The following is a 27296-nucleotide window of genomic DNA, read 5'->3' on the forward strand; positions in this document are numbered from 1 at the left end:
AGAAAGTATACTGTTATATACCTACTTTTAGACAATAGCAATTTTTGTATTATTTAGGCAACTAATTTATCAAACGTAAAGTTTTTCAATTCCAATATCTTTCATGGTTACTTTCGGTGTTATTTTCTTATCTTTTTCAAGGCCTTCTCTTCTACAAATTAGAAAGTTCTTATAAGATTCTACTCTTCAACAATTAAGCCGTCTTATATTTCAAGTGATAGAACTCTTCAAATAAACATTTTTTTTTTTTTTCTATATGAACTTATCTTGATTAAAAAAATGATTAACCAACATGGCTTTGGAATAAAAAGTAAGAAAGGCGTAAGGAAAGCAAACATTCTTATTTTATTTAAAACAAAAACAAAAGTAAAAGCAAAATCAAATAAAATATATTGTCAACCTAAATTTAATTGATATTATTCTTACCCAAAATAAAAAATAAAAAAAATACTGTAAAATAAAAATGCCCCATTTTTTTTGCCACGGACATCAAATAAGCCCTGGATCAGATAATTGAGAAACAGCATCATCGATTGCGAAAGAGCATTTGCAAATCCTTACAATGAATGCATGTCCAAGGTAGCAAAGGAGGGTCCAGACAGTAGGAATGGATACACTGAGTTTGGCAGAGATAACAGCTTATCAGGAGATCTTCGGGTTCTCGAAAACGACATGCAGTACAAACGGGGACTGATGAAGACTGTTAAACCCCCCAAAAGATTATCAATGAAAGAGGGAACAAAAAAAGGGAGATTAGCCTCTAACATGACTATCAAATCTGAGCAAAATTGCAACCAAGGACTACCTAACTAAGCTTCAGCAAGGAGAAGATTAAGCATAGATTTTACCTGAGGACTAATATTGTGCATTTCCTCATCACCAAGAATGAACATATCCATTGTTGATGGACCACATGGAATGGTCTGAGAGTATATTTTCTGATCAAGTGTGGCTGCATCCTCAAACTTTGTAATGCTCACAAATCTCGCTTTGCATAAAGGACATGTTGATACTTTTCTTTTCGAAGCCTGCATGCACCATCACCACACTATGAGTGCTTGGAACTGAAAGAACATAAATAGCACATTGAAGAATATCGTAGTCCATCTTAGGCTTGACAACTCCATAACTACAAAAGCATAGAACTTGATATTGTGTTTCCACTATAATAAATAAGCATTCAAGTTGAAAACTAAATCGAATGTGGATAAAATAAAATGTTTACCATAGTATCAGCCCAGTTCTGAATGCATGAATAACAGAATCGATGTCCACATGGCAAAACTCCTCTGATTGGGCTGAAATCTGTCCAACATATAACACATGATAACTCTGTTGAAGGAAATTTGGTTTCATGTTCAATCTCAGCCCCTTTTCTTATTTCATCTTTTGAGTTCTCAACATTGCAACATCCATTCTGTGAAGTATTTTCTAAGCCATGTAATGCATCATCAGACTGTACATTTAGATCTACGGAAGTACATAGATCATTATGATTTCCATCTTCAGCATCTTCCAAACCTTCATTTGTAGCTGCCCTTTGGTTATAAGAGCCATCATCAGATGTTCGTCCACTTTCCAATCTATTTTCCTCTCTTATTCCATCTAAATTATTGGACAAAATCATGACATCGTTATCAGATGGATTGTGAACTCTGACTAGGTAGCAATCTTGATCAGAATCGGAGTTTGCTAACTGCAAAGTATTCTGAACCCTATTCTTTCTAACAAGCCTCCTCCCTTTGCGAGAAGTTTCAGGTTTAACCCTTCCATTGTCATTGGAAATCTTTCTTTTATCTCTTATCAAATCCATTGAAGACTCAGAACTTGACTCTTCATGCTGTTCAGAAGGGGAAAAAAAAAAATTAACGCCATAACTTATATAACCTTTGGTAGGTAAAGAGTAAATCAAAAAATGTAAAATACAACCAGAAACAAATCATAAAGCAAAAAAGCAAGGCAATTGGGCTACAACGAAACAATTATTCATGTATCAATTATGCTTGTAACCGTAGAATACACCATATTATTTTGCTTCCATTTCATTTCTTAAACTTACCACTATTACATTATTCATGGAAACAATTTCCATATACCAACTTAGAGATTGGACTTAACTGGCCAGTGTTATCAAAACAGCTATAGAACCTAAAAAAGAAGAAATGCAAAGCATACTCATAATTCTTCTAAGTCCGTAAGCAAGGAAAAGGAAGAAGACAACGCTATCCAAGAATATGCAGTGCAGACTGTGCAGTACTGACAATGACTTGAGGTCAGAAAATGGGTGCTCCATCTCAACAAACAGCTTGAGAACCCTTTCAATAAAGGCAACATGAAAACAAAACAGAACAAAACGAATTGAAATTTTTACTACCTCAATCCTAGGGAATCCAGATAAAGGAGGTTCATCGAAACAGCATCTGCTATTAGACTGCAGCTCTTGCTTTGAAGTCTTTTTAACAAGCCTCCTTTTCAGCTTCCGAGAAGATTTACTGACTTTTGTGGTATCAGGAATCAAATTCTACAAAAGATAATGAAACGATATAATCTCACATGAATGAAAATTGAAAGACTAATCTGCCAATGGAATATATATGAGAGGGGAATCCTAGAAGAAATCAGGATTGAAAGTATTGGGTGTCACAGAGTGCTAAATGTGTTTGTGTGGTACCAAATAATCTTTTTTAACGCAAAATCAGGTAAATTCAGGGCTGCACATTTGAAAAAGATGGACACTTCTATGGAGAAAAAACAATTTAGTGCACAAATTGACAAACTAACACCATGCCATGCTGCTTTCTGACAAAGACATATTTACTTAACATGATAATTAGTACCAATACCTGTGTTGTAGCAACTCAAAATGACATTTAATTATCATTACAACCTATTGCATAGAAATCAAAAATAGTTATACCATCTTCCTTACCACACTAATAATTCCTGACCCTCCCCAAGTGTCATTGCAGGAAAATAAAAAATAAATCTAGCAGGACAGGACAAATAATAATTCAATTGCTAAATTAGCATTACGTAAATGCAAAGAAACCGATAGCTCATAAAGAAACATATATACAGAGAGAGGAGTTGAGATTTTCTTTCAGCTACCTCATTCAACAAACGAGAATGAGTCCAAACAGAATGACTGGAAGACCCAAGCCCCATGTAGCCACTTCGTTTTTCAGAGCCATCACAAGCATTTGATTTGTCAGACAGCACCTTAGGATTTTTAGTCGAGACACCCATCTTTGGGACATGTGGAACTTCCAAAAGTAAAGGCCCAACTTCTTGCCCACTGCAAAAGAATTAAAATAGGGTGTGATGTGAATTCGTAATTATAAATTCATCTGCAACTATAATTATAGACCAGGGAGTAGTGACAAGAAAGACAATCAAATCTTACAAGTTATAACATTGCTTATTAAACCACCAAATGCCATCATCTAAAGCTTCAATACTAAGAAAACCAACATTTCCATAATATCCAATCTAGGCATTTTAGAGGGTTCAAATAAGGGATTCAATTAATACATCTAAAGAGGCTCAAAGCAACAGATTCAATTCAAAAATGAGACTTGAAACCAAACCAGCAAGAATCGTTTACAACCCTAAGAGAACCTAAACACAAATTAGAGAAATGTGAAGAGGAAACAAATAAATCATACCATTGCAAGATATAAGGATGCTCGGGAACACGCTTCCCTTGCTTTATGCATTCCTCCACCCATCGATGATTTACAATTATAGTCTTCAAATTCTTAGCGAGTTGGTATTTCCTTCCTTCAAATTTCCAGCATACCTAATCATCCCCCAAAATTCAAATGCAAAACAAAATTAATCACCTATATATATATATATATGTAATTGAAACGCAAACTATCCTATTTTTGGTTTCGGACGTTTCTTGAAAAATCAGATGGCAGATTCAGAAAAAGCAAAATCGCATTTCTAGGTTTTACCCAAAAAAGAAAAACCCACCAAGTGAGTAGTCGACCTTGACAGGGTACCGACATAGTGGGCACCGGCATGAGAGATGAGCTTGATAAGGTTGAACCGCTCGGATCCATGATACCCACTGACCGTTGCCACCACAGACTCCATGCCTTCAATTCCACCACCTGAACACGACTCTGCAAGCACTCACAGTAGATACCAGCCGACCGTCATTTACGAAATTTACAAAGAAAAAGAAAAAATCACTGGTTTAATGGAAGACAAAATGCCGCGAACACCAAAAATTTTGAATTTTTCCTCCTCCTTTTTTTCTGTTTTTTTTTTTTTTTTTTTTGGTGCGGCCCAAACTTGTTGGTGATCAAGAACTCCTCTTCGAAGGTTCAAGGGGCCGTGCAATATACGCGATAGAATTTAATTGGGATTAATTACAATTCAAGTGTTTTTTTTTTTTTTTTTTTTTTTTTGAGGCTACAATACAAGTGAATTATATTAATAATATATATTAAAAAAAGTGAATTACATTAATGATCTTGCAATTTTTATTTTTTATTCAAATATCTAGTTATTTGGTTTGTTCAGTTTTGTTTTTCAAAAATTTAAATATATATTAATTTTTTTAGAAGATTTTAATATATTAATCATACACCTCCTTTTTCTTAATATATATATATTTTTCTTTTTTGAAGTAAAAGTAACCACTTCCGTTGATGCGTGATTTTTTTTTGCCTCTTTTCTCATGCAGAAATTTTAACGAATTATTATGTTAAAAAATGAGTTAATTTTATATTTAATTCACATATTATTTTCGAGTTGAATCTAGTAACATCAAAAGCGGTCCATTTTAAACGACAAAGCCCATCCAAGGATTTCAGCCCAAAAAAAGGGCCCAGCCATGAAGAAAAGTTGGGAGAGAAAATCACGGAAATTGATTCATGCTTTATGCTATTCCAGTTATTTCCATGAATTATTTTTTTCCGTCTCCCATGAACAAATCTGATTGCTGACTGCCTGTTCAATATTTCTAAGCACAAACACAGCAAGGAGACAAGCTAGCAAATATTAAAATTCTTAGGTAAATAATTATGATTTTCTTTCCTTTTCTTTTCTCTTTTTTTTTTTTTTTTTCAAATATCCTGAGAAAATACACTATCTCTTACAAAATGTCATTGACATGGAGCAAATGCCCTCAAGTTCATCTCCGAACAGGGTTCCCACCACCACGAGATGAAGTCTCATATCCAACTCCACTGCGTGTAGGCGGTGTTGCAGACCCATAAGGCACATTGTTGGAAGGTGTCATTTGCCCATGATGCCCAGAAACACCTCTGGACTGAGGATCATAACCACCACCACCACCTCTAGATGAATCATAGCCAGGTCCTCTTTGCATGTCATAACCCGGTCCTCTCTGTAAATCATATCCAGGCCTCTGTGCATCATATATACCTCCTCTCTGTGCATCATAGCTGGGTCCTCTTTGCACATCATACCCAACTCCTCTCTGTGTATCATAACCAGGTCCTCCCCTCTGTGCATCATAACTGTGTCCCCTCTGTGAATCATATATAGGGCCCACAACTGCATCATAACCAGGACCCCTTGTTGCATCATAGCCAGTCCTTGGAGGAGCTGGCCCGGTTTGAGCTCCAACATAAGTAGGAGTTCCACCAGCTGCAGCAGCAGTAGCACCAGTACCAGCACTAACTGTCGGATGATGGCTACGTCCCTATAATAGAAAATGCAGAAAGTAACAGCCATTACTCTCATTTTCACCAGACCACAAGAGAAGAAAATAAAAAAAATCTCATTTTTCTCTTCAAGAAACGTGGCAAAAACTGTTCTGTCCATCGTCCTAAAACTTACAATACTTGTGCAACTCCTACCAATCAAAGTCGAGGATGTTGAAAAATTGTCAACAACACAAGCAAGCAAAGTCCAATTGCATATGAAATTTCAAGATTTATAAACTATATAAATAAGCTGGCTCTCCAACATCCTAACATGTGAACCAAAATCAAGCATGCAAAAGCAAAAGCTAACAGACATTGCTATATATCTTTCAATTTCAGTCCCACAGTGTTAGACATCTCATTCTAATTTCAAGATGGAATTCTTTTAATCAAGTTCAGTTATTCACATACCATTTAATTACAATATGCTTCAAGGGCAACAAGAGGACATTAAACCAAGAATCAACCAGGAGAAAGAGGGTGAAATGGCAGCACGATTCAAATAAATATCTTTTATCATGTTCTATTTGCATATACTCCTTCACATAAATATTGCAACCAAGAAGATGGAAGATGACAAACCTGGGGACCAACATAGCCATCTTCATAAGCATTTTGTCCTACAGGATGCCCAGAAGTGTCATTCTCATTGTTTCCAGCGGTGCCACCATAAGGCCCACCTGCATTAATATAACTGCTAATGAGCCACTATGATATCATAGAAAATCAAGGGAGAAAAAGAAATGTAAACATAAATATACCAGTTCTTCTATCAGCACTAGAAGTGTTCACTAACTCTGCCCGTAGTTTCTCCACTTCTCTTGCCATGGTCATATAGTTCTTCTCCATTAGCTGAAGTGACTCAAGGTGGTCATTGTATAATTTCTTTTCATAGTCATAAGTAGCCCTGCATGATCAAAAGTTTGACAATAATGGCTTTATCCAATATTGAAGCTAAACCAGCCAAAACTCAAAAGAGAATATAACACATGAGGCATGTCATCATGATCATGAAAGCTCGATGAAATTTCTATGGGACTGTTCCTACACCAAAAAATTTATTAAAATCGAAAAAAAAAATTAATTCATTTCACAATTTGCATACAGAAGTGTAGCCTGCTTTCATGATTTAATTTGATATTGAAAAGTTTAAAAACAAACATCGAGCGACAGACTAAAATCTAAATTTATCTCCATCAGAAAACAATCCGAATCAAAGGAAGAAAAAAGGAACAAAAAGAACATTGAAATGCATGGCTTGTTTGCTAAATCAAGAAGTCAAAATTTCAACACTTTCCAGTCCAAACCAGAGTTCAAAACAACAGTATACCACAAACCTGCAATGCTGATATTCCTGCCTGAGGCTATCAAGTTCTGATATCAAAGCAGGAATCTGCTGCACATCTGTGTGCGCCCTCTGAAGATCCTGGGACAGCTGTTGCACTTTTGAGATAAGTTCCTGCCTTGCTACAACTAAATTCTGGGCCTCTGTGCGTGCCTGCTGGAGCTCTAACTTAACAGGCTCACCAGCTTTAAGTTCAGATTCCATCTTGGCAATTTTATCCATTAGGTTTCCCACCTGTTGTTCTCTCTCAGACTTTATAGCGCCTATCTGGGCATATAATATTTGCAACTCATGCTGTGCTGCAGCCAGTTCTTGCCTCAAAGTTCCATGTGTGGCAGCAAGCCTCTGGTTCTCTGTTGCAAGTCTCTGCATCTCCACGTGCTGTGCTGCAAGCTTCTGTTCCATAACTTCTGGCGGAGGCAACATATCGAAAGGAGGAAAGGCGCCTGGCAGAGGGTGCATTCCCTGGCCAAATGGGTCAGGATGAACCATGCCAGGCCCTGGAAGAGGACGCCTCAGATGAGGAGGAGGAATTCTACCTTTACTTCCCATTTTAAGGACCCAGTTGTAATCTGGGATAATAAACATTCAAAATTAGAATATTAAATAAACTATCACAATTTAACTGGAAAAAAAGAATCAAATTGAACTTCTTGTCAAAAAAAATTAATAACCTAATTGTTGTTGTCAACATATAATAACAATAATGGTTTTCAAAAAAAGTTAACATTAAAAAAAAAAAAAAAAAAAACTCAAAAAATATAAAAACTATTGATTCAGTGTTAAAAGCAGCAGTTCTTGAGTCTTAGAGATCAAATCAAAATTCACAAACTTAAAAAGAGGAACTTTATAAAAATGCAGACTAATCTAATATGCACTCGAAATCTCCATAGAGTTGAAGGAGAATTTCCACAGAATGCCCAATCACTTCCTCTCTAAATCTGACGTACACTGTAATTCAGTTTCACATCTTTAATACCAAAACGAAGTAGAAAATTCATAAAATAAAAATAAATAAATAAATAAAAAAGAATCAGTTTTTGCAACCCTTTTCATTCAGTGCATTCAAAACCCAAGAGAATTAAAGCGTTTCAACATCTACTAATCAATTTACACACACAATTCCTCCCAGCAACACGAATTGAATAAAAAAGCTTATCCATCGCAAAAACAGTAATTTAACATATAAAAGACATAACAGAGGCGCACACCTTAGATTGAGAGCAGCAAAGCGACAATTCGAATCATTCAGTTTAAAATAGAAAATATATATATATATATATATTAATTTAAAACATAAAAATAGGATATCAAAGAAACAGATGGAGTGTGTGTATATGTGAGTGTGTGAATGTTTTCTTGGGAAACAAAAGCTTGAAGATTAGGGCTTGAGAAGAAGCTGAAAGAGATGAAAAAAACGACGCCGTAGTGGGCGTACCTGAAGTGAGATCGAAACAGAGAATGTCGAAGAATGATTGAGTGGCAAACGGTGAGTCGCAGAGAGAGAGAGAGAGCCAGTCAGATAGACGCACACATACATAAGAAGCTACACCTATTTAAACCCCCTCACTCCACATCAAATATTTTTCAAAATATTTATAAAACACCCGTGAAATTGGAAAATATATATATATATATATATATATATATAGATATATAGGAGGAGACCAGGTGTAGTCCGTATGTAAATCTGTATTAAAGTTGATATCTTTTTTAAAAAGTATCAGTTTTGTTGTATATATATATACATCGTTATATACAGCAAAGTTACATATCAATTTTAATGCAATGTCATATGCAGATATACTGTATCGTAGCATTTATATATATATATATATATATATCAAAAGGATGTCGTACTATGCGTATTTCTTCCTTTTTTATTTTATTTAATTATTTACTTTCTGTTAAGATGGAAATTAGTTGAAATCTCTGTGGCAGCTGGAAGGAATAATAAATTAATAATTCATATTTGAAGTAGATTTTTATTAAACCCAGTTTCAAAGTAAAAAGAAATTAATCATCCAAGGAATAACTTACTTAGATTACCATTTTTTTTTTAAACATTAAATTGTATTTTTCAATGTTAAAATAAAATAATCGCTTCGGTATGTCCTCTTTTTTTCTTTTTTTCAAGTAAAGCTTTTGACATGCCAATGTCATCGTGTTGTTATGTACTTCTATATGAAATAAGGCAAGAGCATACTTAACAATTTGTTCATTTTTTCCATGCTGAAAATAAAGTGGCTATTACATACAGCGAAACTATAATAAAAAGTTATACAAGCAAATTAAATGAGCAAAACAATGAAAAATAAAAGGTAGTGAAATTATTATATAGAACATTGTTTATGCTCATCAATCTTTAACCCAGTTTCAAGCCAATTCACATTATACAGTGTTTGAGAGTTTGTAAGGAAATAAAATATTAAAAAAAAAAAAAAAAAAAAAACAGAATTTGTCCCTACGAAATTGTAATGACTTGAGACCAATAACACATATCAAATCTTGATGAAGAACCACCTATTTTTCTTAAATTTAAGGCAAACTAGCAACTAAAAAGACCACCAGTACTTCTGTCATGTGAATCCATGTGCATTTGTTTCCCAACAACTTCTCAGATTGTTATTACCAAGAAAAAAAAAAAAAAAAAAAAAGTACAACTTCTCAAATTGTAGTCAATTTTTTCTTCTTTTTCTTAGCATATCCCTCGCTTTTATTCTTTACTTCTAATGTCAAAAAACGAATTCATCAGCTTCCTTGTTCTTAAATTTTTTTTCAAACTTTTTTCCATCCAAAATAAAAATAAAAATCTAATATTGTACTCAGTTGCAAAGATATCAGGCCACCACTTGAGGAATATTAGCAAGTGATGCTTGTATCTTTTCCTCTGAAAATGACAAGTCAACCATATTTCCTTGCAAATACTTCTCATAAGATGTCAGGTCGAAATGGCCATGTCCGCACATAGCTGTTAGGATAACCTTTGCTTCTCCAGTCTCTTTGCATTTCAGAGCTTCCCTAATCGTGGCAGCAATGGCGTGTGTTGGTTCTGGTGCTGGTATCAAACCTTCAGTCCTTGCAAATTGTATTGCACCTGAGCCACAACAAAGTTATAGTCTAATTTCTTCTTTCTCTTGCTTTCAATTATACGAAAAAAAAAAAAAAAAAACACAAGTATGATAAGAATATGGTAATACTGGTAACAATACCATGAAAGCACTCTGTCTGTGGAATCGAAATTGCTTCCATAAGACCAAGTTCATAGACATGAGATATCAATGGAGCCATACCGTGATAACGCAATCCTCCTGCAGTAAGAGAAAATTACTTTCAATTTGAAGAAATGACAGAAGCAGGAATTGACAAAAAGCAATTGATACTATTTACCTGCATGAATTGGATCAGGAATGAAATCGTGGCCAAGCGTATGCATCTTCATAAGAGGAGTCATCCCTGCTGTGTCACCATAATCATATGCATACACACCTTTTGTCAATGAAGGACACGCTGAAGGCTCAACTGCTCTTATAACAGGGTTTATCTTCCCACTGAGTTTCTCTCGGATGAATGGAAAACTCAGCCCTGCAAAATTGGACCCTCCACCTGTACATCCTATTATAAGATCCGGGGTTTCACCTATGGCCTCCATTTGTTTTAGACATTCCTCACCTATAACAGTCTGGTGGAGCAAAACATGATTGAGAACACTTCCCAGGCAGTACTTGGTCTCAGGACTCATTGCTGCAACTTCTACAGCTTCTGAAATAGCAATTCCTAGACTTCCTGGGCTTGTTGGATCCTTCTGAAGGATTTTTCTACCTGCTTCAGTAATGCTAGATGGAGATGGATGTACTTTTGCTCCCCAAGTTTCCATCATTAATCTTCGATATGGCTTTTGATCAAATGAAGCACGAACTTGCCACACCTAAAATGAATGCAGAATTTTAAAAAACCTTGACATTATCTTTGTCAAGCAGATCAAATTATGAACACGAATTGATTCAATTCAACCTTTTAATATGTCACATATGGATAGCTCCTTATAAGGATTATCTCGAATTCTTCTTACCTCACAGCCAAGACCAAATAAGCTGCAAGCAAAGGCCAATGAGCAGCCCCATTGACCAGCACCAGTTTCTGTAACAACATTCTTGACACCTTCCTTTGCATTGTACCATACTTGTGGCACTGCAGTGTTTGGTTTGTGTGATCCAGCAGGGCTGACACCTTCGTACTTGTAGTAGATTCTGGCAGGTGTATCCAGAAGTTTCTCCAACCTCTTCGCTCTATGTTTTACCAAAGACATATTAGATTCTTTCTCACCAAGTAACAGGAAGATGATTATCAAAAACAGAATTCAGGGACAATAGGAGTAGATTAAATAACCTGATAAGAGGGGTCGGACGCCAAAGCTTGTATACATCAATAACCTCATCTGGGATATCTATGAACCTGTCATTGGTTGTCTCCTGCTTAATTAACTCATCAGGAAAGAGAGGAGACAAATCTTCAGGTTTTACTGGTTCAAGAGTCTTGGGATTTAATGGTGGTGGAGGTTTTACAGGAAGATCTGCTATTAGATTGTACCATCTACGGGGAATTTCAATTGCTTTTGAATCTGCATTCAGGGATGCCCTTACTCTACCACCATTTGATAGTCTAGGATACAATGGTTTTCTCTTCAGTGGAAAATATCCAAGCCACTTTTCCTCAACTGGTGGCATACAAAATAGTTATATTATATTACACATGGCACAACTAATAAAAATTAATCACACAACAAAGTAAGGCAAGGTCAGCAGCTTATACCATCTTACAAAATATGTGTTTTCTGTTTTGGCATGCAGGAAAATGAATGTTACTTAGAAATCAAAAGGCTGAGTTTCAGAAAGATATGAAAATGTTTTTACCACGTAATGCATCTCTCTGCTATTTTTTATCAAGAAATTTCCCAAAAGACTAGGCTTTCATGGACTTTTTGGACCTCTTTGCATAACATAAATGGTGGCACTGTTCCAGACCAATATTTGAGCATTCTCTTAACGCAAACTAACTTGACTATCAGAGAGTGAGAAGCAAAAAAAAAAAAATTAAATAAAATAAATAAATAAAGAAGAGAGTGTTCTCCCATTTAAAGTGCATTCACAGGTATGTGGAGGTGAATAAAAGGAACACCAGCTTAAAATATTGTTCTCGTTTCAAATATTTTATATGTATGTTGGTCTGTCAAGTATATAGTAACTAAAACTAAAATTTAGCATCTCTTTAATTATCTCTTGGAGTTCAAAATGTCCAACCAATTAAATGACTAAGATCAACGGCTCTCATTTTGCTTGTTCTCTGCCAGAGCACAACACAATATCAAAATCATACTTTTTTTTTTTTTTTGTTTTAATCATCTTCATCTCAGCTTTGCCACTAACAACATTTATATAAATTTTAGTTTTTGCCCCACCAACATTTATACAGAATGCATAAATTAAATCATAAAACAAGTAATTAATAATAATAAAAGTAAAAGGCTTTGTCAGAATTTGCAGAAGCTAGGGTCAGTTTTCAACTGAACTTGATAACAATAATGCACCTGATCAATTACCAAAAAATGAAACTTGGGTTTTGCATCAAAACACTTAAGAAAAGCAGCTGAGGCACAAGAGAAATATTGAAAAATGGGAGGGGAGAACCAAAAAAAAAAAAAAAAGTTTTTACCTTTGGCGTTTGTGTTTGATAGAGGTGAAGATGAAAGTGGACGTGCAGAGAAAAAAGATTGAGAGCCCATGTTTCTTGGAGACTCCTAGAACTGAAAGAAATCAAGAAAGACTGCTAGGGTATGTGATACTGACAGAGGAGACTAGTGGACGATATTTGATATGGAGTAGGTGGAATATTTTAGTACTGGCAATCAATGGAGGCCGAATTTGGACATTGGGGATGGTATTGAAACATTTACAAAGTTAAGGTTGATTATTTAAAAAAATAAAAATAACAATAAAAAAAGAAGGAAAAAAGAATACTAAATGTTAAATCAAACGATGGGTAAAGATATAGTAGGATAATGATGAGATTTAGGCATTTATAACCTTGAAGAGTCAAACAAGGAAGCAGACCTGGCTTTTTTTTTTGGTAATAAAAAATAATATGTGACTTGGCTCTGTTTCTGCTTCCACGTGATTTTGAGACGTGAGGATGTTGCTCATCTGATGCCTAGAATGGTCAATATGTTGCAGATGTGCTGTCTTAACGGGAGATCAATTTTGTTTTTTAGCCAAAAAAAAAAAGTTCATACTCTTTCTTTTTTTTTTTTAATTTAATTTTGTTTTCCCTTTTCTAAGTTTAATTTAAATGAATATAATTTAATATCTTGGTTTAGGAAAGTATCATCAACTTCTTTTTAAAGTTTAAAAATCATCATTTTCTTCTTAAGATAAATTTTATAATCGAGATTAAATATACCAAAAGAGGGAACGAGGAACAAACAAACAAAGATGCTTTACAAGGCTCCTGTTTTGCCCTTTTTTTTTATTTTATTTTATAGATAGAAGTAAATATCAAGATCTTTTACTTAAGCCCAATCCTTTTTTATAAAAATAGAATTTTTTTTTTTTATCCATTTTAAACTCACAATCTTATAAATATGGATTTGATAGGAAAAGCTTATCAATTAAATTAAACTTATTTAACTATAAAATAAATTTTACCAACACATTATTCTAAAAAAACTATTTTTTTTTTTTTAAGATTATCTTAGAGTACTATCATATTCATTGACTTTTAATATTTATGTTCCTCTTAGGAGTATTAATAATTATAATAAATAAAAATGATTTTAAAATCACTAAAATCACTTTTATATATTTATTTCTTATAATATTTGGTTAAAAAAAATATGCAATAAGTTTTCCATGATTTTGGTATTAAAAAATTAGCTAAAGAATTACCAAATAAATTATTTTTAAAAATTACTTCCTCAAAATGAAAGTAATTCCTAGAAATCAATCTCAAGAACCAATCCCCAATGGACTGTGTTTAGATTGCTACGCTGCATTCCACTAGATTCGATTATTTAAAATAGTTTGTTCGAACATTTCAAATGGACCCAAATGCATTCTCTAGGTCTAAATTGAACCCTGCAATAACACAAAATTTATTAGATTATGTTTTTTTTTTTTTTTTTTTTTTTGGGTTTTTTGACGAATAAGAATTTTCTTTAAACAAAAATACAAAGACAAGATGATAACATACTTCATCACAAGTAGCTTTACAAAAGCTGGAAGGGAAATTAAAACAGGAAATACAACCTTCATTGAGATTATCCTTCACTGAACTAGGAATCAAATATTATTTACAGAACTCAAACAAAAAGGAAATACTTATATGGGCGTGTATATATATGTGTATCTTGCTCATTCCCATTTGCAACGAATCTTGTCTGTGTGCCTGAAGGAACATTTCAACACCAAACTTCCATCCAATCTTCTTAACACAAAGCTCTCCACCAACACATAGCAACCAAATTTCCTCCACCCATTTTCACTTCTAAACTCTTCAACCCTCTCAACCTTCACCTCCCTTTCTTCACCATTAACCCACCCATGTTCCTCTAATACCCATTTCATATTCTCAACAACTTCATGACTAAGACCAACACTCACCACTCCTTTCCTCCCATATGGGTTATAAACTTTGAACCAAGTAAACGCACCACGCCCATTTCTATCATCCTTCACTGCTTCAAACCCACCTACCAATGACACTTCTCTTTGCACATATTCATTCACAGTCACAGTATTTCCTCCATAGTTGACATTCCCACATGAATAAATTTCTTCCCACCATTGCTCCAGAGTCAGTGAATACAGAATCGTTTTCTTCATTTGGCGCTTCACTCCTGCTTTCTCTCTCACAAACCCAAATGGGCAATACCATTTTCCAACAATAACAGAAGGGAATTGGACATTGAAGATGGGAAAATTGAAGTCTGGAAGCTTTTCTCTAAGAGAGGTATCGATGCCTAAAGCTTCATTTAATCGAGACCCGTGCGAAGTTCTAGAGCAACGAACTTTCCACCCTTTTCTTCTCAGAAATTTAGGAGGAACACCATCAGGAGCTACAGACTTGGCAAAGAAACCACCACTTTGGTGTCTATGAATCTTGAATTGTTGGTATATGTTTCTGTGATTCAGAGGTTTCGGTTTCTTGTCCCTCAAGATGTCTCTAAAGCAGCAGGTTATGATATCTCCCTCTCTTGAGCTTGTGCATGCTTTTCTGCAACATAACAAGCAAGAAAGTTAGTCTTTTTTGGAAAACGAAAGTAAAATAGAACATAACCGGCAAGGGTCAGAGCAAGATGAAGATCATATATACCCTTTGTGTCTGCCTTTTGCTCTGATAACATAGTAGCAGTTGGAAGAGAGAGGCTGATAGGGAACTGGGAGAAACCAAACCTTAGTAGTGCTTGTTTCATGGTACTCAGATGTATAAATAACGCTGAGAATCTTGTCCTGAGGAAATGGTAATTTCTTAACTTTCTTTCGCTTGCATATTCCGCAACTTGCCCAACAGAGAATATCCTGTGCATCTGCTTCTTCATCTGTGAGTACTAGATGACCTGAATTTGGAACTTCTGGTTTTGTTGCAAGGGTGTGTGGAGATTTCCGGTACATCGAAAGAGGCCTTGTCACATACATCTTGCAAAGTATGTCTCTCCCCTGATGGCTTGCGAAGGTTTTGGTAGCTTGATTCCTTATGAACTAAGATCCCTCTGTTTTCGGTTATTTTGTCTTGGTTTATGGTTAATAACTGGAATATTCCTTATGAGTTAAGAAAAGGAAAGTGGAGTATTACACTTCCAATAGTTGATTTGTACAAAGAGAAAGTCAGTTCGAGCATAAATTATTGAATAAAAAAGAAAGATATAAAGAAAACCAAGATAAAGAAACTGCTTGCTCCACTTTCTTTTTTTACTCTTTTGCTTTGCTATTTCACCTTTATGTCAATAACATTTTCAGCAAAGTTAGAGAAATTCACAAATATGGGTAGTGATCTTTCATGGCTCTGATGATATACATCTGTTACTTTACCTTTTTTTCTGCATTTGTGTTTTAATCGGAAGGCTGTGCTAAAGCCACCACCCTAATACGCAAAACCAAATAACTATTAAAGTAAGGGGTTGGCATCATAATTTTGGTTATAAAGTAATCCATCGAAGAAAAATTAAAAAAAGAAAAGCAAAAAGGATAAGCCATTTTCATAACATCTTGTTTGAAAGACATTGAGATTTTATTTTTGTCAATGCGCAACTAGTACAATGGGTTCCCACCAGAAAACTAGTTCACATAGCAGGTCCATGCAGTAAGAAGATCAAAAACATTGGGAACAAGAAAAAAAGAAAAACCTTCGGACGGGCTTATTTTAAATTGTGTACAATTTGTTTTTTCCTTCTTTCCCAAATTAACATTAAAAGAATCTCCCAAAATTTAGTTAAGAGGCATCATCCATCTTAACTATTTGGAATTCCTCAACTTTCTGCAAAAACAGCTTCTGCATCTACTTCAAGAAATGTTTTTATAATTCCCATCATCTCTCCACCAGGGAAACGCCCAAGACATCCTCTTGCAGCAGCTATCTCATGGAACTCATAAACTGAATCACCACTGAAAGCTCGAGTTTGTTTTCTTCTTTCTTCTTGTTCCATCCCAACATTGTCAATAAGGTCTTCACCCGCTTCAACAGTTGGAAGAGGAAATGGATCAATAGGGGTCCCTAAGATAGATTCAACGCCGACAGTAGCCACAAAGTCTTTCAACCGACACATTGCAAATGGAACAGGTTCAAAGCTGTGGTCTCCATATTCAACTGGGGTAGAATGGTCTCCAGTGACGCATAAGAAGTACTGGAAATTACCAGTTGTCTCAGCCTCCCAGAGGAACTTGGCCAGCTGCCCTATGGCTTTATCTACAGCCTCCAATCCCTTGACTTTAAAAATGCTTGCCTTATCATGCCCTGCATCATCTATTGCCTGCAATATCAAATAGCAAGGAAACTTCCTTCACCAAATGAGAAGGCCTTCACACAAGTACTGAGAGACCTCCTTCCTGTGCGAAAGAGCTCTATTTTTATATATATAATTTTAATTAGTTTTCTAGGTAGTCCAGGATCATTTAGCAATGATTATCTTTGCCGTTATGGGTGATCACTTAACAAATAAGCATGATGAGCGTGTAATTACCCTTCCAGCACATGCAACTTTTAGCCTTAAATTTATGAATTATAATATATTGACTTTGAATCAACAAAAGGCCAAAATTAATGCATCATGCCTTTAATTCGGAATGCTGGTTGTTGAAAAGCCGTGCGAGTTGCATGAGAACACAAGAAAATAAATAAAAACATTACTTAAAGAGGATTATTACCTTTATGTGAAGAAACCCAAAATCATAGCCATCTGAATGGCCTGGTTTGTGTTCATCCTCACCTGGTACAAAAACGTTTGGGGAAGACTGCAAAGGAGCTGAGAGTGCCTTAGCTATTGCAGTTGCTTTGGAAGTTAGAAGCGTTCGATAGTCTCCGGTTGCTCCAGGAGCTTCTAGGATGTCAATGCCCAGAGATAATCCCAGCCCAGCTATAATTTTTGTAGGAGCTACCATGCATGGCCTCAAACCATGTTTCTTTAGAAATGGAGGAACCTGCAACAAAAGATTTGAATTAACATAGAAACAAATCGATGAAGGTATGTCATCCAGATTCTTCTAAAAATGAGTCCACATAGCCCCCAAAGGTCTGACACTCAGGGCACTGTAGGAGAAAGAGAAAAAAAACAAACAACACTAACATGATAAACCATTAAATCTTGCAAGACCAACACTTCACCATCTCAAGGTTATGCTGTTGGTTAGGGATTTCTAAGGCTTTAGGTATCCAATCGAAACCTGACGTCTCTGCATCTAACTGTCCAGTTATTCACATGATAGATTACCAAACCACAAGATGAAAGAAAGTATAAAAGAAAAGTCTACCCCACCAATTACAACATTTCCCTAGCCCCCCATGTTCATTAGCTGCTCTGCAGCTGTTTCATCTCACTAGTATCTCAAAATTTTCACTCCTTATTCTAATAGCAAGAAAGCAGTGACACTCAACAGGTTACAACCCATGAAAAACAAATGTTATTTTTTCTTTCTTTAATTTTCAACATTTACCAAAATTTAGAATGTTGGACAGAATACAAGAATAGGAGCAATTCAGTTGAATATATTAAGTGTAGAAGTTCCAATAGGAGGACCATTTCTGCATGCAGTGACTTATCCAACAAACCACCAATAATAGCAAATTGAGGCATATATCCATCAATTAAATATAGCAAAATGATAAACACTGCCAATGCCAAGTAAAGAATGAGACAACATACCTCAATTCTAATACCACAACCTCGTAGAAGGACCACATTAGCTATGTTCTTCCCTTCTGAAGCCCGCTTGGCATTCAGTGGATGAGAAACCAGAATCCGTGAAATTTCCTTGGATAATTCATTGACAACTTCAGCTGTATGCCTTGCTTCTTCAGTATTGTCTAAAGCTTCAGCTTTCAAGAGCAGGCGGTTATCCTTGAGTGGGTCTGTTCCTGATATATTTCCACTTAACTTTGGTCCTTTCACAACCACTCCACATCTATGTTCTGTTGCATACCTGTTGGAAATGATTCAATTTCTTTTTGGTTAATATTATTATATCATCAAAATCACAAGCCTTAACCTTTAAGCCAAAAAAGTAATGTAAGAGATCAGTTAATATAATATAAAATGGACCCAGACATTCTAAAATAATAGTGAAGAGAGTTTAACCATAGGCACACATCAAATTAAAAACAAAGTCATAGAGAACAAAATTTTGCACCTCACTCTGACTTCATACTGAGGAAAAGATGGAAGCTTCATTCCATCAAGTGCAGCACAGAGTATGGGCCCCTCTTCTTCAAAGTGCCTGTCAGCCCTCCTGCTGATGACTATTCCAGTTTTCTCATCCAAAGTTGCAAAATTAGACTACAGATCAGAAGTTGGATATGAGGCTTTATGAAAAACAGCCAACAAAACTAGAATATTAAAACAGCTGTTCTTCAAAAATCAGTGTAACAAGAAGGATGAAACATGAATAGTCACAACAGAGAGCAACTGAAACTTTATTGAACAGAATGCAGTAGATTACACACCATGTGTGCAAGTTATCTATCAAGACCATCTTCAGTGCTAAAATGTATCACGTGAAATGCCAAGATATTGAATTGCTTATCCAAGATCATATCCTGATTATAAGGGCACCACTTTATGATGCCAAAACAGAAATGGAAAATAGTAAATGGTAAACATATACCCACCTTAAATGCAATATCACCTGGTGACATGGCTAATCCAGCACCCATAGACTCAAATGCACCTCGGCCGCGGTAATATACTCTTGGGTCATAACCCAACAGAGAAAGGTGAGCTGTGTCACTTCCACAAGCCAAACCTACTTCAACAGGATCCATTAGACCATTAATTCCTGCAGATGCAATAGCATCCAAATGGGGCAGGTTGGCTGCTTGAAGAGGAGTCTTGAACCCAAATTTTGGTAATGACACATCACCCAACCCATCAATAAGCACAAATGCTACTCTTCTCTTAAGCTGCTGTGGGTTACCCATGCCTGTATATGAGCTAAATACAGCTTTTTCCTCCTTTCCTAAATAAAGCAATGCTTTATAAATTCATAGGGAAAGATGAAAAATAACAACTTTCTGTGATTTTCATGAGAAGTACTGCATACACTTTTTTCTCTTGTCTCCGCTTTATCATAACCAACTATAGTTTTAATGTGTTTACTGTAGAGGCAGCAGACTATCCAACCCCTGCAACCATGTTAAACAAATAAGCAAACTTATCAGGACCAAATATTCTCCAACAAGTGCTCAACAAGTACTTCTTGGCAAGCTATAATATGATCAGATTTATAAGTAATAACAGCCGTGAATTAACTTATGCTCAATCTAACAAGACATACTTAATTATCTTAACCATTCAGCATCGTAAATTGTACAAATTCTTCAAGGTTATCGCCTTAGACATTACACAAAACAAGCATCCACATTTGAGGGAGAAAAGAAAAATGTAACATGATTGACGGTCGATCCATTTTAGCATAAATGACGAGTTCACTAAACTTCTCGCTATTAATATTCAAATTTAATGGAAAATTTGAAATCGTAAAGTTAATTAAAAAATAAACAGAAAAGAAAAAGAAGAAAAATGCTAATATTGGAATCTAATTTCAGGTTGGTAACGTAAAAAATTTGGGCAACGAAATTGGCAGTCTTGTCTATTTAGCATAAATGTCTAAACTTAGCTGAAGTTCGGTTTAAATAATTAAATAAAAAAAAGTGTAAAAAGGTAACAAATAGAGAAAATGTTTTTAACATCCTGTTGGTAAACCCACGAATACAAAGAGAAAGCTCCAAATTTTACAATGAAAAGCAGCTGATTTCATCGGAATAAGGCCGAAATTTAGATGGGCATTTCCTAATCGAAAGAAAACCAACTAGAGTATAACTAAGAACTTCAACATATCAAAAAAAAAAAAAAAAAGGTGAAGATGAATATAACCAACTACACAAAAATAGCATGCCCAATATATATATCATCATTCAATAACAGATCAAATTCTGAAGTATCTGATGGAAAGAAAAAGATAACAAAAACAAGTGATTCAGTGCATGCACAGCAAGAATGAATAAATTCGCACCATGCTTATTGCTGAGTTGCAGAGACTGTTTACCTTCAGGCGTGAAAAGAGAACGAGAAACAGTGTTTTTAAGTTACAGAGAGCCAAAGAGAGATTCTAAAAGAGTTTCTTTGACATCACAGAGGAATTGGGTCTTGTGGCTGAAGCATTTTGCCACTTTATTCTCGAAACCAAAAATTAGACGGGTACAAACCGCAAAAGCAAAAGGATGGGATTCTCTTTTTTGGTTAATATAAAAAATAAAAAAATAAAAAGTAAGGTTTAAAATAAAAATAAAAACAAATTACATCGAAACCTTCCAACTTTTCATCCTCTGCTATCTGCTAGATTTTGACAGATTTTACCATGTCACTGACTGATATTGCCACGTAGATTAACATAAATAATAATAAAATCCTTCTATCAAATCTGAAATCTCCATCTCCCTTTCGAGAAACGATGATACAAAACCATATGTGTCATCAACAGCGCACATCATGTTGTTGTTGAGCCAAATTACCAGCTAACACACTTCTCTAACTTTCTTTTAATTTTCTTCTTCTTTTTTTTGGGTAAAAAGTTTTTTCTGCTTCCTTTTCATCAAAAACCACACTCCCCCAAACTATACAAGACAATCACAAAATTTTGCACGGACAAAGACAACAACAAGCACAAGAAATACTAAGAAATTCCAACCAAATGAATGTTCCTCCTAAATAATAACAGTAATTTATGAAATATTCATAAATTCAAACAAACCAATGAATTAGGAAAAACACCCATGACATATATTTCAGCAAGAGACCGAATTTCCAAATCGCTAGTAGCTAAAAGTAGGGGTGGACATGGATTGGGTTTGTTCGGTTTTGGACTGAAATACAACCCAATCCATATATATCGATTTTTTTAATTTACAATCCAAACTAAACCATTGAAGTATTAAATCCAAACCAAACCAAATCATTTATGATTGGTTTGGTTTGGATTGGTTGATCGGTTTAAAACTTATTAATTTATAAATATATAATACAAATAAAAAAATTTTCAAATATAAAATATAAATAATAAATTATAATTATCCAAACATAAAATACAGTTAGAATAATACAATATAGTTTACAATGGAAAATAAAGAAGAAAATGTAGCAAATGATATACATCATGCACTTATTAAATAGCTAACATTAATGTCATCATCTCACTTCTATAAAATCAAATTAAAATTGTTAGAACAAATAATGTAAAATAATACATTCGTCAAAATTCATTCACTCAAGAATCAATGCATAATTCCTTTTTTTTTTTAACTTTAAAACTTTGGTAAATCATAAGTCAATCAACGTTGACAGATTCACTAATTTTAGTTGATTATGTAAGCTCTACAAAGATCAAAACAATAAAATTAGCAATAAATTATATTTAAACATTTATATATATATATATATATATATATATATATATATATATATATATATATAAGTAACAATTGGATACAATATATGTAGATATATATATGATGGGGATGTAAAAAAATATATATATATTATGGTGATGGTAATGGACTGGTGGTGGGCGACAACAAAGGTAAATGTTTAGTTTAGCGTTACAACTAACAATTTGATTTAAAATTTGAAATATAGGGATGTAAAAGAAAAAAAAATATATATATATATATATATTAAAAATCAATATATAAAAATGGAAAAAAAATTTAAAAACTAATATATAAAAATGAAAAAAATATTCTAAAATTAATATATAAAAATGAAAAAAATAAAAAATATATAATTTTTTAGTTATATAATATATTATTTGGATTGGATTGGATTGGATTTATATTTCCAATCTATAACCAATCCAATCCATACAATTTATAATATTTTGAACCCAATCCAATCCAATTAATGTAAAAATCCAATCCAAACCGTTAAAAATGGATTGGATTGGGCGGATTGAGCGGGTTGGATTGGATTTTGCCCACCCATAGCTAAAAGAAAGTCCCAGCAGAAAAAGGGGAGAGAGAAGAAACTGGAGAGAAGCTGAAGCTACAACCCCATTACTCATTTCTCATTTCGATTACCATTTTGGGTTTCTGTTTGGAGGTTTTGATGGAGTCGCCTCTGATAAGAAGATGAATGCAGCCTACAGTGTTATTGGGGAACAGAAAAGGAGCGGCGTTAATACAAGGAAAAGTAATAGCTCTCCCAGCTAGGAGAAAATTTCTGATACTAAAGAGTTTTTTTTTTTTTTTTTTTTTTTTTTGTAAAAAAAATTAAAAATTGAACAAGGCTTGAATTTGGATCTGAAATGTACTCCCAATAATTTATCACTGATCAAATTTACAAGTATTTTTAGATAAGAGATTAATAGTTAATAATTTAGCCAAAAGAGTCATTTGCATTCCAAAATGATTTTAATAAATTCAAGATATATATCGATATAAAAAATTAAAAAAATAAAAGTTTGTACATATACACAAGAAGACAAATCTTAAAAAGAAATTAATTAAGATAATACAACTTTTTTTTGTTTTTTTGAGTCTATCAGTGTAAGCATTAAAGCATAATAGATATAATTATTCACATATATAATAAGTTATCTCCGACACAGAATTTGAATACACGTTCATATCTTTTTAGATTATAAAAGTGATAGGAATTTATATTCTTATAAATCAAATATAATAACATATATAATTGTATAGTTTCAGTTTTTTAGGTGATAGAAGTTCAAGATATTAGACAATATTATAGTTGTAAAGATAAAATGGATTAATAATTGGTGAAATCTAGTAGTAATGTTCTGTAACATGTTGCATTATTACTAAATATATTATAGATGTCTAATATATAATATACAATGCGTTCCATCACCTTTTAAAATATTGTCTTACACATACTTTTAATTTGTATTTGATAATCTGTCTCTATTGACTTGTCTCTATATATGAAGGTTCGCATGGCAAACTTGCATTGTGAGTTATTGCTTTATTTTATTTTTATTTTTATTTTTTGCTAATATATAGGTTTTTAGATATTATTGTTTAATTTTGCTCCTTTTCATCACGTGCACTACTTTATCGTTCCTACATATATGTTGATTTTTGTAACCAATCCAGATAGCGTGTTAGACATTACTGATCAATCATAAATTCAAATTATTCTTAGATGGTGAATATATATTTATATATATATATATATTTTATTTTATTTTTTGGTGAAAAAAAAATTTCATTGATGATAAACGGATTTTAGTGATCTTTTAATTGTTCATAGACGATATACATGTGGGTAGGCATAGCAGACTTGCAATGTGAACTATCGCTTCCCTTTTTTGTTTTTTTTTTTGGCTAATATAAACATTGCTTCTGCGATATTATTACTTAATTTTGTTGCTTTTTATCAAATGCATTATTTTGTCCTTCTTCTTACCTACACATAGCACTCTGTAAACCAGATAGCATGTCAGACAGTACTGATCTATCAAAACTTCAAATTATTGGCCAGAATATTATCAAATTTAATTTGTTGGGACCAATATATATTTATATACTATTTAAAGAAATGACAGAGGATAAGAAAACTGTGAAACTTTATAAGATAGTTTTCCTCATAATTAATTAAAATTAATTATTGATTGCCAGCCGGCTCATCAATAACAAGGCTAAAAAAAGTAGAAAACAAATCGGTATAGAAATTAAGGATCAAAAAACAAAAAAAGCAAAAAACAAAAGAAAACTTGAAGGATCAAGATGAGGAAGGTAGATTTTCATTTGTCAGTTCCGACTGTAATCTTAGCAGCATCAGCAGCCTCTTGGGGCTTAGCCTTCATTTGGCCACCCTGCATGCATGCACGCGATATATAGTTATTAATTATATAGTATGCAAAAGCAACAGAGACTATGAAGATTATATATTTTTAGTAAATGATCATGAAGATTATATATACTCAATCAGTTTTTAAATGAGGATATTTTCAATATTTTTTTAAATTGATGATAAATAGATTCAATCATACAGAGCCTTTAAATGATTGAGTCAATGTATCGTTAATTTAAAAATGATTTAATTAAAATTTCTAAGTAGGAATGACAATTGCATCAGATCAAATCAAGATTTCTTAATGATCCAAGCCAATCAAAATGGATATGGGAAACTATAAACGGGGCTTCACCCAGGTTGGGTTTATAATTTTATGTGCCTGTTTCGAATTTGGGTTGGATCGGATTCGAATTTACTTTATGTATCTAAATGCTTTTAAGGCATTATATAATAAATTTTGAATTTTTCTTAATAAAATCCATTGGGTCAAGTCAAGTCGACGAACCCAACTGGTCGGGTCAAGCAAAACCCAATTAACAATCAAATTAGGTCAAATTTCAATAGGGACAAGTTGTTATTGGGTTCCGGTTAGGTTTATTCGGGTTTAGATAAACTGGATCCAATTATCACTCCTAACTCATTATATATAACCAGATACATGGAATTGCTATTGTTGGGGAAGTTGACTACTGAATGATAGATCAAACACATCCTACAACATATTACATAATATGCAATAACAATTATAATTCTTTATTCCACAACATATTGAACGAGGTGTTTGGTCCATCATATAGCAGGCAATTTCGCCCATAATAACATTCTTTTACATATTATATATATATATATATAAAATATTATCACACTAGAAGCAAAAAAGGTAAAGATCGCAATCTTTAGAAAAAAAAAAAAAATTGCATGTAATCAGTGCGTTTCAATTTTATTACAATCAAAATATCTCGATATAATTAGGATTATATATAAATATAAACAGGATCAAATAAGAAATAGGAAGAGATTTGTGAAACCTCTTGGCATGACTCGTTGGCAGATTGGCAGCAGGCAGCATGGTTTGCCCTCTCCATCGCACTGCTAATACTTTCCTAAATAGAAACAATTAAAATTAATGACATTCTATATATGTATATACAAGCAATATGCTAATTTTCATGTATTTGGTTACAGAGAAATTAATCTGTAACCTTTTGTTGCTATAAAAGAAAGATACTACATAGATTCACCAAAAATAAAAAATGAAATAAAATACTTTACCGACCTGCTGAGCTCTGTCCTTGGCGTCCACAGCTTGGTAAATAGTAGTACTGGTTGGTCTGTTTGATTGATTCATTTTTTTTTTTCTTTTTCAAGGCAAATTAGTTTGAGAGTGATGTTACAGAGATTTATAAACTCTACCACATACCAAGTTATATAAACCAGGGAATTTGTCATCTTGTTCAAAGTTCGTTGCGTTTTTAGAGGCAGTTAATTGGACTAGTTCTGCATCTTGGCAAAAAAAAGTTATTTTATTTATAAATTAATTTCACTTCCTTTATATTAAAAAAGAATATTAATCTATTAATGTTATAAAGATATATAACCAAATAATTAAAACATAGTAAAAATTAATGAAATTTCTATGTTCCATAGCTAATTTCATGTCCATCAGCAAGCTAAAATTGGTACAAGCAAAACATATTTTTACTTTCTCATCTGCTGAATCTAATTGGCAGAAGCAACCATTTATTTACATTGGGAACAAGCTCATCACAAAAAAATAAATAAATACAAGCTAATTCTAATCCTTTCACGCATGAATATGTGTTACAAAATTTAGAAATAAATATTCCACCAACAGAAACTGGAAATTAATGGACCACACTTAGTTGGATTCAATTTCATAAAAGTCATTTTATAAGGAAAAAAAAATTCGTAAAAGTCAAACACGTATTGTTGAACTTTGAAAAATTAAGGGGAAAAAACATAATTATGAAAGTCAAGAGGACCGTAAAGGTTGGAGAATATATAGTTTTTAATTCTTACTTTAGAAAATGAATTTTTTTTATTTTTTATAAATGTTATGTAATTATTTGCAATAATTTTCTTCCATTTTGGTATTATGAATCCAAAATTTTTTAAAATGAATATAAATAATTTATCAACAAAATCGTTTGATAAATTCTATGTAAATAATAAAATACCAATACCAAGTGAAAAGAAAAGAAACAAACCATGTTAAAAACAAAAAAAAAAACTAAACAAAGGTTTATACTTTTCGGTAGATGTTGACATATAGCTTGAAGAAATTAAATTACATTTAAAAAATGTTAAACATCTCTTTCACAAAAAATAATAACAAAAAAAAAATGTTTAACATCAAAGGAAAATTCAAAAAAATATTATACGCATGATAAAAGCGTTACAAGCAAAAGCTATAAATAAATAATTTTCTCGTTTTATCAAACACAAAATGATAACGACAGAAACTAATGGAATCCCAAAAAGGATAAAGATTCGGTGGAGCCACGTATGTACCAATCCAATCTGACAGCCACTGATGAATGAATCTTTATAAGAAATGTCCGCGTCCGCATTAAGCGCGTGATACATCGCCAACCCCCCAGTCATTCTCATGATCATATGACTCATATCCTCATCATCGCTTAGTCACAACAGCCCCACCCGTACGATCAAC

General features: G+C 33.5%; 5 protein-coding genes and 2 long non-coding RNA genes across 11 annotated transcripts; 1 reads left to right on the forward strand and 6 right to left on the reverse strand.

Annotated features, from left to right (window-relative positions):
• Nucleotides 1-322: 322 nt before the first annotated feature.
• Nucleotides 323-4351, reverse strand: LOC107416489 (uncharacterized). Of its 2 annotated transcripts, none has more exons than XM_048472840.2 (7): nucleotides 3995-4351; nucleotides 3666-3799; nucleotides 3109-3295; nucleotides 2375-2521; nucleotides 1226-1840; nucleotides 849-1028; nucleotides 323-700 (listed from the first exon to the last, which is right to left on the reverse strand). In XM_048472840.2, the coding sequence occupies exons 3-7, from the start codon at nucleotides 3244-3246 to the stop codon at nucleotides 527-529; spliced, it is 1254 nt and encodes a 417-aa protein (XP_048328797.2). In that variant the 5' UTR covers nucleotides 3247-3295; nucleotides 3666-3799; nucleotides 3995-4351; the 3' UTR covers nucleotides 323-526. The 2 variants fall into 2 exon arrangements, with proteins under 2 accessions (XP_048328797.2, XP_048328796.2); XM_048472839.2 differs by having other exon boundaries at nucleotides 3979-4349.
• Nucleotides 4352-5011: 660 nt separating this feature from the next.
• Nucleotides 5012-8651, reverse strand: LOC107416480 (protein FLX-like 2). The gene is made up of 5 exons (XM_016024963.4): nucleotides 8468-8651; nucleotides 7022-7601; nucleotides 6446-6591; nucleotides 6267-6364; nucleotides 5012-5680 (listed from the first exon to the last, which is right to left on the reverse strand). The coding sequence occupies exons 2-5, from the start codon at nucleotides 7579-7581 to the stop codon at nucleotides 5147-5149; spliced, it is 1338 nt and encodes a 445-aa protein (XP_015880449.3). The 5' UTR covers nucleotides 7582-7601; nucleotides 8468-8651; the 3' UTR covers nucleotides 5012-5146.
• Nucleotides 8652-9337: 686 nt separating this feature from the next.
• LOC107416482 (uncharacterized) lies at nucleotides 9338-13074 on the reverse strand. Its single transcript, XM_016024966.4, has 6 exons — nucleotides 12742-13074; nucleotides 11419-11746; nucleotides 11102-11318; nucleotides 10420-10957; nucleotides 10242-10340; nucleotides 9338-10126 (listed from the first exon to the last, which is right to left on the reverse strand). The coding sequence occupies exons 1-6, from the start codon at nucleotides 12809-12811 to the stop codon at nucleotides 9870-9872; spliced, it is 1509 nt and encodes a 502-aa protein (XP_015880452.2). The 5' UTR covers nucleotides 12812-13074; the 3' UTR covers nucleotides 9338-9869.
• A 1159-nt stretch (nucleotides 13075-14233) lies between these two features.
• Nucleotides 14234-15719, reverse strand: LOC107416492 (uncharacterized). The gene is made up of 2 exons (XM_016024981.4): nucleotides 15397-15719; nucleotides 14234-15297 (listed from the first exon to the last, which is right to left on the reverse strand). The coding sequence occupies exons 1-2, from the start codon at nucleotides 15717-15719 to the stop codon at nucleotides 14436-14438; spliced, it is 1185 nt and encodes a 394-aa protein (XP_015880467.3). The 3' UTR covers nucleotides 14234-14435.
• LOC112491220 (uncharacterized) lies at nucleotides 15404-16628 on the forward strand. The gene is made up of 2 exons (XR_003055512.3): nucleotides 15404-15544; nucleotides 15672-16628. It is a non-coding gene; the product is annotated as an uncharacterized LOC112491220 (long non-coding RNA).
• On the reverse strand, nucleotides 16290-21015 carry LOC107416481 (uncharacterized). 4 transcript variants are annotated; one of them, XM_016024964.4, is made up of 7 exons: nucleotides 20838-21015; nucleotides 19833-19914; nucleotides 19402-19748; nucleotides 18924-19069; nucleotides 18440-18716; nucleotides 17445-17717; nucleotides 16290-17050 (listed from the first exon to the last, which is right to left on the reverse strand). In XM_016024964.4, the coding sequence occupies exons 3-7, from the start codon at nucleotides 19708-19710 to the stop codon at nucleotides 16550-16552; spliced, it is 1506 nt and encodes a 501-aa protein (XP_015880450.2). In that variant the 5' UTR covers nucleotides 19711-19748; nucleotides 19833-19914; nucleotides 20838-21015; the 3' UTR covers nucleotides 16290-16549. The 4 variants fall into 4 exon arrangements, with proteins under 4 accessions (XP_015880450.2, XP_015880451.2, XP_024928624.2 ...); XM_016024965.4 differs by having other exon boundaries at nucleotides 20805-21015; XM_025072856.3 differs by having other exon boundaries at nucleotides 19402-19914.
• Nucleotides 21016-24357: 3342 nt separating this feature from the next.
• On the reverse strand, nucleotides 24358-26017 carry LOC125422195 (uncharacterized). The gene is made up of 3 exons (XR_007240528.2): nucleotides 25881-26017; nucleotides 25633-25707; nucleotides 24358-24623 (listed from the first exon to the last, which is right to left on the reverse strand). It is a non-coding gene; the product is annotated as an uncharacterized LOC125422195 (long non-coding RNA).
• Nucleotides 26018-27296: the final 1279 nt, after the last annotated feature.

This window comes from Ziziphus jujuba, chromosome 4, assembly GCF_031755915.1.
Source record: "Ziziphus jujuba cultivar Dongzao chromosome 4, ASM3175591v1".
Taxonomy (NCBI): Eukaryota; Viridiplantae; Streptophyta; class Magnoliopsida; order Rosales; family Rhamnaceae; genus Ziziphus; species Ziziphus jujuba.